The 11,991-nt window shown below is 46.7% G+C and overlaps 1 protein-coding gene across 1 annotated transcript; it reads left to right on the top strand.

Moving 5' to 3' along the window:
- The first annotated feature begins 8,681 nt into the window (after nucleotides 1–8,681).
- On the top strand, nucleotides 8,682–9,873 carry LOC132539235 (uncharacterized). The gene is made up of 2 exons (XM_060193384.1): nucleotides 8,682–9,671; nucleotides 9,779–9,873. The coding sequence occupies exons 1-2, from the start codon at nucleotides 9,053–9,055 to the stop codon at nucleotides 9,871–9,873; spliced, it is 714 nt and encodes a 237-aa protein (XP_060049367.1). The 5' UTR covers nucleotides 8,682–9,052.
- Nucleotides 9,874–11,991: the final 2,118 nt, after the last annotated feature.

The raw sequence follows: 11,991 nt of genomic DNA, 5'->3' as shown, positions 1-11,991 counted from the left end.
TACCAGTGAAATCATATGCTAGACTGAAGTCAATTCATCCAGCACTCACCAAAGTGATCTCCTGTGCCAGGCACTATACAGCACTCTAAGCATGTAATAGATTAAGGTATGACAATCAGCAGACACTCAGTGCTGGGTACATCGTGAACGTCTGAGTCATGATTCCTAAGACACAGTTCTGATCCAAAGGGACACAAAGTCTAGTGAGAGAAATTGTACTTATCTGGCAACAACTATACTGTAAATAAAAAAAAAAAGGACCCTGGGATCAAGGGGATAACTTCGCACAGAACACAGAATTTTCATGTCTGAGTCCCCAGGGCCCCAAGATTCAGTAGCTGGCACAGTGGGTCCAGAGTTCAGCAGTGCTTTGGTGTCTCTCTCTCACACACTCTTTCCTGGTCTCTCTCAATTATTAATTTTTTTTATTCTCATACACTTTTTTTTAGGGAAAGGAATAGGTGTAGAAGTGTCTGATATGTATCCTATAAGAGTAAAACACAGGGAGTTTGGTGTGACAGCACACAGGGGCTGCCAAACTGAAGACTCCCAAATGAAGGGGGAAAGTTAAGGTCTCAAAACCTCTTACAGAACAAGGAAAGTTCTGAGTTAAGGAGTCTTGTGGATCCTTTATACTTAAAATTGCCAGGACTTATAAGTGAATCCAGCTATTTCTAATTAGCACTGCCAATGGGAAGCAGGTGTTATCTCACAGAAATTTCTGTCATCCAAGCAGGGGACAGGAAAGCCTTCAGTGCTAAGAGCTGCCTTTTAACTCCACCCCTTATTCCCCACCTGGTTCAATGGCTACAAATGTCTGCCTCATGTCTCTCCCTGATAGCTTTCTAATCTGTCCCCTGTTGTCTCTCTCTCTTTCCACCATAGTTGTTGGGGTCCTGATAAACTCTTTCCTGGATGACTGCTCCAGTCTCCTCCTGGGTCTCTCTGCCTCCATCTTGACTCCTCCTCCCACCCCTTAACTAGAGAGCTCTTTCTTGAGAAGCAAAGCTGGTCATAGCGCTGCCTCAGAATCGTAAGTGGTTCTCTGACCACACAGATAAGACTGGCCTCTTTATCAGACACCCCCTTCAGGCCTTCACAAAAAACCATTTGTTTATATGAGACCAGAGCACTGCTCAGCTCTGGTCTATGGCTGGTGGTGTCCAGAATTGCACCTGAGACCTCCAACGTGCAGGTTTTGTGTTCCCTGCCCCTTTGCTCACCTGCCTCCTTTACAGCCCGCACTTGAGGTCCATTGGATGGGGCACAGCTTCCACACTGCTGTGTGGGTGACCTTTCCCAGTTTAGCACCTGCAGCTGCCTTTGTAAGGCCCTTGTGTTCCCCATCCATCCCTTTTCACTGGGTTTCCTCCTATCTATCCTTCAATCCTAACTGAGACAGTCCTTGTTTGCCGAGCCGAGGGAGGAGATGGCTAACTCCCAGTAGAGCTGTTATTAGGATACATCATGAGCACACTGCCCACACCCCACCCGCATGCCCCACCCCCACCCCCACCTCTTGAGTCTGAGTAACGTGTATCTAAGAGAAGCCAGTGTCTTCCTTGTGCCTATTTTAACTCCTGGTGCAGCTGCTGTCACTTAAGAGAAACTCAGTGAATGTCTGCTGGGGTAGCCTTGCTTGGTAATCAGTGGTAGAGCTAGTCCCTTCTCTCCTTGACAAACCATGAGGATCTGATCAGAGTGGCTACCCTCAGGAACTTCACACAGTCAGAAGTTGGGTGGAGGCTATATACAGAGGTCTGTGGGTGTCCCACTGGGTGAGGGACAACTGTGCAATATTTATAGAATCCATACTGACTGAATAGACTAGAAAAAGATGGAACAAAAAACTCCTCCAGCCAGTCTAGACCATGTAAATGCCGTCCAAACCATCATTTAGCCAGCCACCTGGAAACACCTATTTTTCCAAAGGGAAGGGTGGCAGCCAAAAATGGGAAAAATTTTCCATCATCTGTAACTTTTTTTCACATTTCTCTGTTTTAATGACAAGAATGTAACAATATGCAATCCTCTATACAAATGATAAGAATATAAGAGTCTGTGATATGAAGCTCATATCTGATTATACAGGACATTTTAATTAGAGAGAGTGTGCTACAAGTTAAGAATGTAAAAAAATTTTGGTGTAGACTGTGCTTCTGTTATCCCTAAAAATACAAGACTGAAATAAAATCATAGAAAAGGAAGCACCATATCTTTGTTTCTAAAGAATTAGCATTAAGCTCAAAGACAGAAAATGATGAGGAATGAAAGGAGTCTTTGTTATTCAACAGTTTCTGTGATGAACCAAAATGTCAAATAATCCATTGAATCAATCAGAAAATCAAAGAATGTGGCAGGCCTCAAGGTAGCTGGAGATTACAGCTGTGCAGAGTATCTTAAGGTAGCATGAATCTATGTCACAATAGGAATTGCTTAATGACTCATTTTTCTATAACTTTGTTGATGTGAAAATACAATTTAGGTTTCAAATTAATTGCAGCTGCACTTCTATTTGGATCTTGTGTGTTTGATTTGAAGATGTTTACACATATCCTTTCAGCTTCTGCTTTAATGAGTCTCACTTTTATAGGGAAGCTACATCTATTAGAAAAGAACATTTGCTAGGTTTAAGTAAAAAATTCAATGACAATCTTTAAATATTTTTTAGAACATGCTAAGACAAAGATATGGAGTGGAGATACGTTTTTTGAAAAGAAACATAAAATATTCTGATAACTTGATACCAGCATCAGGAGAGCAACCACTTGGTTGACTATTCAACAAATGTTGAGTTCCTTCTGTATAATAAGCCTTCTGATAAAAATGAGGGCAAAGCAGAGGTAGACCCAGAAACAGCTTACTTTCATGATGCTCAAGTTATACTCAGGAATAGAAATACTCATTAACCACATCAAGTGTAATTAATTACAAGGGGAGTCAAATCCCCTGTAAGACAGATGCATGATGAAGAAAGCAGATGAGACAGGAAACCATGGAGGTAGGATAAGGAAGGAAGAGTCTTGACATCTCATCTTTGACAAGGGCGGGTAGACTATTTATTAAACAGGGGAAAGGAGAATCTCTTCAACAAATGGTATTGGAAAATCAGGTTGAAACATGAAGAAGAATAAAATTGAACCACTACATCTCACCACAAACCAAACTAAATTCCAAATGAATCAATGATTTGGATGTTAGAGTAGAAACTATCAAATACATAGAGGAAAATATTGGCAGAACTCTTTTCCATCAAAGTTTTATAGGTATCTTCAATGATACAAATCCATTTGCAAAGAAGACTAAAACAAAAATAAACCAGTGGGACTATATCAAATTAAAAGCTTCTGCACAGCAAGAGAAACCACCACCCAAATAAAGAGACCCCTCACAGAATGGGAGGCGATGTTTACATGCCATACATCAGACAAGAGGCTAATAACCAACATATATAGAAAGTTCAGCAAGCTCAGCAACAAAAAACAAATGACCTCCCTCACCCAAAAATGGAGAGAGGATATGAACAGAGTAATCTCCATAGAAGAGATCCAAAAGGCCAACAGAGGGCCTGGGCAGTAGTGCAGTGGGCTAAGCCCACATGGCGCAAAGCGCAAGGACTGGTGTAAGGATCCCAGTTTGAGCCCCAGCTCCCCATGTGCAGGGGGATCACTTCACAAGTGGTTAAGCAGGTATTCAGGTGTCTCTATCTTTCTCTCCTCCTCTCTGACTTCCCCTCCTCTCTTCCCCTCCATTTCTCTTTCCTATCTGGCAACAACAGCTACAACAACAATAATAACAACAAGGGCAACAAAATGGGAAAAATGGCCTCCAGGAGCAGTGGATTGATAGTGCAGGCAACAAGCCCCAGTGATAACCCTGGAGCCAATATATATATGATGCTCCAAGGAAGAGAGTCTGAAGGATAAACAGAGGGAACTGCAGAGGCATGGTTGGGGAGACTTCCGGAATGAGGCAGCTATGAATGCAAAGAGATGGCAAAGAACAAGCAGGTTGGCAGGGCTGACTGATGGTGAAGTGAATGGTGTGCTCTGCCTATGGGGAGAGAGTCTATATGGCACCTCGCAGGCATAGTGGTGGCTTTGCTCTTTATTCTAATAGCATTGGAAATCCCTGTTGCTGGCTGCTCTGTGAGGACTGAAGGCCCCCGAGAGAGTGAAGAACAGACTGAAATGTTAAGCTATGGGATGTTGCTGACAATCTACCATAATGAATGACCTCAGGCGGGTACCACCAGTGAGGGCAGAGAAAACTGAATGGTTCCAACGGAGCCATAAGAGATACAACTCAAAATTAATTAGAAAAGAGAGAAGAGAAGATGGAGGCGTAGAGACAACACCTGGCGTGGGCTCTGCAAGGAAGCTGCTTTGAACCTGGGAATCTCTCAGCCACCAGCATCCAGATGCTACCATGATGCCAACCCAACTTCCTTGGGCAGATGATCCCATCATGTGTCTTGGAGCCCCACCTCACCAGATCCTTGCCCCACTAAGGAGAGAGAGAGAGACAGGTTGGGAGTATGGATTGACCTGCTCAGTGGAGAAGCAATTACAAAAGTCAGACCATCTGCATTCCCATAATGATTCAGGGTTCATGCTCCCAGAGGGATAAAGAATAGGGAAGCTATCAAGGGAGGGAATTGGACATGGAGGTCTGAGGGTAAGCAATGTGAAAATGGACCACTCTTATTTATCCTGTAGTCCTGTCAATATTTCCATTTTATAAATAAAAAAATAAATAAATTGGGGAAAAGAAGAGACAAGAACTATACAAAGGTTACTCCTAGACTTATATTTATGTAATAACTATAATCTACTGAGATTTTAAAAAAGTAAAGCCGGGTGGTGGAGGCCCTAGTGTAGGCAAGAAGACAAATAGTTCAATTTGGATGTGTAGGAAGTGGCCAAGTTTTGAAATATCCTAGTGCAGAGGCCTAGAGGGCCACTGAATTTATGGATTTCCATTCAGAAAAGAAAAGGGGGAGGAGCTATTAAGGTCACGGGCCTGAAAAGGCTTATCTAGGCAGAGAAAGGGAAGGGGAAAAGAAGACAGAAAGCAAAAAGCTCAGGCCTAGATTTCAAGTAACCCTTATTAAATGTTTGGACAGAGATGGAAAAGCCAATGAAACAAATGTAGCTGCTGTAGCCAAAAGAGATAAAAGGAAAACCAGGGAATTATTTTGTTATAGAGTCAACAGAAGAGGGGATACATATTTGTATAAGGCACCGGTCACCAGGGCAACTCACCATGGAGAAGTTAGTAAAGTCTAGAATGGAATGGCTCATCAGATTCAGCTACACCAGGGGAGGGAGGTGTCGGTGCCCTTAGCAAACGCTCCTGAGGGATGTGAGTCATGGGTTACTGCAAATTGGACTGAACTGAGAGTAGGTGGGAGGGAAGCAAAGGCAGATGCTGGCTATAATCATAATATTAGCTTACACTTGTGTAATACTATGTACAAGACACTATTTTAAGTCACAGCTACTTTAGTCCTGACCACAGGGAACACCCTTGTGGTCTGTGGTTCTTGCTTAAGAGGTTACAGTCATACACAGTGACAACACTCTGAAAAGAGCTTTTGCATGAAGGAGAAAGATTTATTTAGAGGAATAGCTGGAGAGATGACTCATCCTTCACCCTTAGACTGGAATTTTGGTTTCTTTATGCAGTGATAGGGAGTGTATTTTTATCTCCTCAAAGACATGAAGACATAGTTCCTCTTGGATACCCATCAGGAGAAAGGGAGTTGGACTCCTCTGTCACGGGTCAGGAACTGCTGAGTGTGCTCAGAGAACCAAAGGGGAATAGATTAGAGAATGACACCCACACACCGGTGCCCCCGGCCTCATAGATCCTTCCCATTTTATTGCCAAATTTTACATGACTGTAGATAAAGGGTGATTTGATTCTCAAGGTTCAGAGATAAGGGAGGGGAAGGGCTCAGCTGATGCACCATCTGTTCAGAATATGCAGGAACTGTAGTCATGTCCCCTCTCTGGAGCCAAGATAAATGCCTTTCCCTCGGGAGGCCTTTTCTAATCCTGGAAGAAATGGCTCCATGGATTAACTGAGCCCTGGCATAGCCACTCTGTCAGCCTCTATGTCACCCCACTGCCATTGCTTCCCACTGAGAACTGTGCCTGCCTGCCTGCGTGGTTCTTGGTGACACCCCAGCTCCTCAGAGTGAGATAGAAAGGTAGGGAGAAGGCAGCCCACAGCACTGCTCTGCCATCCATGGACTTTGCCCATGTGCCACCCATGGTGCTCCCTTTGGTGTCAGGGCTCCTGTCTGGGGTCTCTCTCATGTCAGGTCTGCATTTTGTGGGGTAATCTCGTGTCCTGCCTCCTCCTTTTGACATTTAGCAGGAATTACGGGAACACTTGGTAACAATAAGGAGGAGTGAGTGATGATTGGGGTTCATCAAGTCTGCAGGTCCAATCATGAGAGGAAAGGAATGTATCGTGTGTGTGTGTGTGTGTGTTGGGGGGGTTACTCTAATCTTGAAGCTCTGAGGGGAAGGGGAAGCAGAAGGTGTGAAGGGACCCTGCTGGATCTCTGTACACAAACTACATAAGGTGGGCTAGGAGTGGATATGTAAGGCCTTCCTAAAAAGTGGCACATCCAGTATGAGTCAGGCCAGACACTATAAAAATAGTTTCTAGGGGGTCGGGCAGTAGCGCAGTGGATTAAACTCCAGGTCCTGGTTCTCTAGCGATAACCCTGGAGGCAAAACAAACAAGCAAGCAAACAAACAAACAAAAAACCAAACAAAAACATTAAGTTAATATAACCAGAACAGGGCTCAGGAGTTAGCCTCTTAACTGTTCATGTCAATTGCTGATCTAAATTCTATACAAAACCTAAATAAGTATTGCAAGGTATAAATTCCATATCAGTTATGATTTAAATCTCCAGCAACTCTTGAGAACTCTGCATTATTTGAAGTACTAATTGATTCTACAATCATCTAATCCTAACTTTTTGAGCCCCCTGTCCATTCTAAAACAGAGAAACGCAGTAAGTTCTTGTTATAGACTGAACTGTGTTCTCCCAAAATTTGACTGTTGAAATTCTTGTCTCTAGTGCCTAAAAATGTGACTCTCTTGGGAAACAGAGATTTTAAAGTAGTAATTAAGTTAAAGTGATGTCATTATTAGGGTGAACCCTAGTGCAATATGATTGGTTTCATTAAAAGTAGGATATAGACATGCACAGAGAAAGACCATGAAAACATGGGAAGATAGTAGTCTGTAAGCAAGGAAAGAGGACTCAGAAGCAGCCAGCTGTGCTGACACATTGACCTTGAATTTATAGTTTCTAACTGTGAAAAACCTAACTTCCCTGGACAGATGACCCCACCATGTGTCCTGATCCCTGCTTCCCCAGAGCCCCACCCCACTAGGCAAAGAGAGAGGCAGGCTGGGAGTATGAATTGACCTGTCAATGCCCATGTTCAGTAGGGAAGCAATTACAGAAGCCAGACCTTCCACCTTTTGCACCCCATAATGACCCTGGGTCCATGCTCCCAGAGGGATAGAGAATAGGAAAGCTATTAGGGGAGGGTATGGGATACGGAGTTCTGGGGGTGGGAATTATGTGAAAATATACCCCTTTATGCCATAGTCTTGTCAATATTTCTATTTATTTATTAGATAGAGACAGAGAGAAACTGAGAGGGGAGAAGGACAGGAGGACACAGAGAGGGAGAGAGACAGAGAGACACCTGCAACCCTGCTTCACCACTCATGAAGCTTTGCCCCTGAAGGTGGTGACCAGGGCTTTGAACCCAGGTACTTATGCACCTTAATGTGTGTGCTTAATCAGGTGCACCACTGCCTGGTCCCCCTTCCTATACTCTTTTGAAAGCTACCTACCCTCTGGTATGAGCTCCACAAAGAAGCATCTTACAACCTGGGATTCTCTGGAGAGAGTAGGATCCTTCCTACCTTCAGTGGAAAGGGTAAATAAAGGGTGGTCAGGGTGACACCAAAAAAGAATTCTATAACCTGCTCTTGAGCTCGCAAACAGAGGTCAAAAGGAAAATCTTTGATTTGACTGTTTCTGAACTGACACTTCTACCAGACCCCAAAACAAGCCCATGGACACGTGGAACATTCACAAAGACTGACCACATGCTAGGCAAATTGGGTTGAATTTAATGTTTTCCCATCTTTCCTATGTGTTCAACAAAACACTGGCATGATGTTTAGTGTTACATATCTGTTTCATTTGTACATAGTTTTGCAAAGTAGATAAGAAGTGTCTGTAAGGTCCTAACAGATTTTATTCAGTAAGTACTAACCTCTAGTCACCCCCAGAAACACAAGGCTTTTAGATCCTAGGTCATATAAAGACCACACCCAGGCCCCTATGATAATAAAGGTAATAGCGTTTCTACCATGAAGGGAAAGACTTGTGGATGACATCCCGGTGACCACTGGCCATCACTGCCCAGCCATGGCCATGATTGCCCCACCCGGGCCATCACTGCCCCACCTTTCTGCTGTGACCTCCTGGCCATGAGTGCCCTGCCCTGCTGCTGTGACATCTTGGGGGCCATTGTGACCAACCAGAAACATATAAAAAGCCACGTCTGAGGTGGGTTTCCCGTCCATATGCCCTGGAAGCTCTTGGTAGTGACCTGTGGCGGACTCCCCAGCTAGCTTACGCACCACCACTCGCACTCGCACACCCTCGCTCTCACTCTCTGTTCTCTTTGATTCCCCTCTCTCCTTCCCTGCACTTTACCTGATACCCACTCCCATTACCCCTCTCCCCATACCTCTCCCCACCCCACACTCTAATTCCTCCCCACCCCTCCTTTACTCTCCTCTTTGCCACTTCCCCCTTCCCTTGTTCACCCCCCTCCCTTTAGTTATCTAAGATAGCCCTAGCACATTCTAGTTTGACTACCACTGTTTTTGGTAGAGCCAGTAAGAGTAGAAGGTAAGTTAGATCTTGGTTGTTGTTTTCTGGTAGTGATAGTCCTAGTTTAGAGTTCCTAGTTAGTCTACAGTGAGTGTAGCTAGGTCTATGGCCCGGCCTAAGACCTCTCCATTGGGAGAGGGAATGGCCGAGGACGACTTCTGTGTCCTGAGCACCATTGGGGCCGGCAGCTTCTCTGTCGTCGTGCTGGCCCGCCATCGTCACAGCGGCAAAAAAGTTGTGATCAAGAGGATGAAGATGCTGGGGCAGACAGGCCTGGAGATGGCGCGTGACGAGTGCAGCATCATGCGAGGTCTGAGCCACCCCAACATCTTGCCCCTGCTGGGCACCATAGAGACGGCATTCCAGCTGCAGCTGGTCATGCCCTACGTGAGGGGGGGAGACCTGCGGGACTATCTCTGCCGCAAGGGCCCCATGAGGGAGGAGGAGGCCAGAAGGGTGTTCCGCCAGTTGGCCTCGGCTATGGAATATTGCCACGCCAAAGGAATCGCTCACAGGGACCTCAAACCTGAGAATATTCTCCTGCAAAGCCTGGACCGGGTCAAGATCACGGACTTTGGTCTGAGTGGCCATTTTCTCCAGCAGTCCATGGACAGCCTTCAGGGCACCTTAGGCTACATGGCACCCGAGATAGTGACGGGGGGCACCTACGGCCCTGGGGTGGACATCTGGAGCCTGGGGGTGGTGTTGTATGAAATGGTGAAAGGTCACCTGCCACAGGAACAACCCATCTGGACTCTATTCAGAAGGAAGCCCCGGCTCTCCCAGGAGCTCCAACACCTTCTGCACTGCATGCTGAACTCTGACCCCAAGATGAGAATTGGGTGGCCAGAGATCCTGAGCCACCCATGGGTGACCCAGGGCATGGGACCCATGGAAGCCTACAGGGAACCCACCTCCTCCGATGAGCCAGCCCCAGCTGAGCAGTCCATTCCTTCCAGCCTGCTGCCAAGTATGAAGAAGAGGGCCAGCAGGAGCAGGAGCAGGAGCAGGAGCAGGAGCAGGAGCAGGAGCAGGAGCAGGAGGAGGTGTGTCTCTTCCCCACCAGCCCTGGGCACCAGCTTCTGGGAGCAAGACGAGGCCCCGGAGCCTGGCCAACCCCCCAAGTGCTCCAGTCTCCCTGTCTTTACGTCCACGTCCACCCCCAGCCTGGCCCTCCCAGCGGTGCCTCCCAACACACCACAAGGCAGCTGCCCTGCCTCCGGCCCCTCCCCCTCCTCGGCAGCAGCCCCAGCACCTGGGGAGGAGAGCTGCCCCCCCTCGGGCCAGTGCGCACAGGCCAGCAGCCCCTCTGCCACCTGGATCCCCATCCGCCATGGAGCAGCCCGCAGGCTGCTGAACCGTCTCCTGCAGCTTTGTTGCGGCTGCTGTCTGGGTCCCCACAAGGGTGGCAGGACACGTGTCCACCCGCTCAGGACATGAGGAAACAGGGCCCCTCGGATGGCCTGGTGAGTTAGTGGGGATGGAGGGGAGGCTACCCCTAAATGCAGATCTCATAGGCCTGTTGTCTCTTCTGCAGGTGGAGGTTGAGAGCTGAGAGAGAGATGCTCCCTGCATCCCGCTGAGGCCAGGGCCCCTGCTGCCTCTGAACTGTCTGCCGCTGAAGACCCCGCTGTCCCATAGGGTGCCTCCCAGAATATGAATTAAAATGTGATTATGCATTAATCTAGTTTTGGTGCTTTCTTTTCATTTGCGTCCCTGGGGGGGGGGGTCACCGCAGCCACAGGCTCTGCCCAGCACTGCCCACCTGGCTTCCTGCCCCAACCTAGAGTCTGCATTCTCAAGGGAGGGGCAGCCAGAGCTCATAGTGTCTGGAGGCACAGAGCCTGCTGCACACGTCATAGTGGCCATGACATGCAGACCTCCCTCACTCATGACATGGCCTCTGCTTTGTCTCCGACTGAGCTTCCCCCAAAGTCAGGGCACTTCTATCCTGACTCTCAGGTCTCCCATGGCCTGGGTGGGCCTCCATCAGTTTCCATAAGCCTGGGATAGTCAATACCTCTTAGTAGGGTGCAGGGGTAACCAACCCAGAAGAGAGACACATGAGCATGTGCCAGGACCAGGGCTCACCACAGCCCCGGAGCCCACCTCCAAGGGGAAGCTTCATGAGTGGTGGGCTAGTGCTACAAGTGTCTGAACTCCTCTCCTAGGCTGGACTGATTTTTTTTTTTTGTCACTGCCCTTGTCTTGATAATGAACTATCTCTGGCCTATCAAAAGGTATTGAGCCAGTAATTAAAATGTCACTTCATACATATATGGGGAGAAATTTCTATTAATGGAAGAAAGATCAAAGTACAGCAGGAGTTTGTGATTCCTGCTGCATAAAGAAAGGACTATGGCCCTACAGAGAACTTCTATCAGAACTACAGGGTTGAAAGACACTCTGAGTGCAGTTCAAGCTCAGGTGGAAGGCTTAGGCTGTAGACACACTCATGCAGAAGGAACATGCACCCATATATATAAAACAAGTACTTACTGAACTTGAGGGAGATATGAACAATAACACAATAATAGCAGGAGCTTTGAACATACCACTCACAGCAGACAGATCATCAGGACAAAAAAAATCAATAGGGGGATAATGATCTTAAATGAAACCACAGATGAAATGGACCTAATTGATATCTACTGAACTGTGCATCTCAGAAGAGATAAACACACATTCTGCTCAAGTACCCATGCAACATCCACAGGAGTGATGACGTGCTGGGAAAAGTGGTGTCAGCTTACTTACTCCCCATATTTCCTGTGTTCCCTAAATGTCCTAAACATGGACATGGATTTCAGTGTGATGGAGCCATTTCATTCAAACAGAGGCAGAGGTTTTCAGGCAAAGTTGATCACAGATTTTTCCAAATGGATATGGTAAGTGTCCTAAAGGTCCTACAGATTTTATTCAGTGACTACTAATCTGTAGTCACCCCCAGGAACACACAGGATTTTGGATCCTACGGTCATATAAGGACCACACCCAGGCCCCTATGGTAATAAAGGCATTAGGTTTTCTACCATGAAGGGAAA

Source organism: Erinaceus europaeus, chromosome 7 (assembly GCF_950295315.1).
Source record: "Erinaceus europaeus chromosome 7, mEriEur2.1, whole genome shotgun sequence".
Classification (NCBI taxonomy): Eukaryota; Metazoa; Chordata; class Mammalia; order Eulipotyphla; family Erinaceidae; genus Erinaceus; species Erinaceus europaeus.
This window is presented reverse-complemented; position numbering and strand designations above follow the sequence as displayed.

Coding starts and splice junctions, on each gene's coding strand:
- LOC132539235 (XM_060193384.1), top strand. CDS start 9,053: ATGGCCCGGCCTAAGACCTCTCCATTGGGAGAGGGAATGGCCGAGGAC. Junction 9,672..9,778: donor GTTGTATGAAATGGTGAAAG/GTCACCTGCCAC, acceptor TCTGACCCCAAG/ATGAGAATTGGGTGGCCAGA.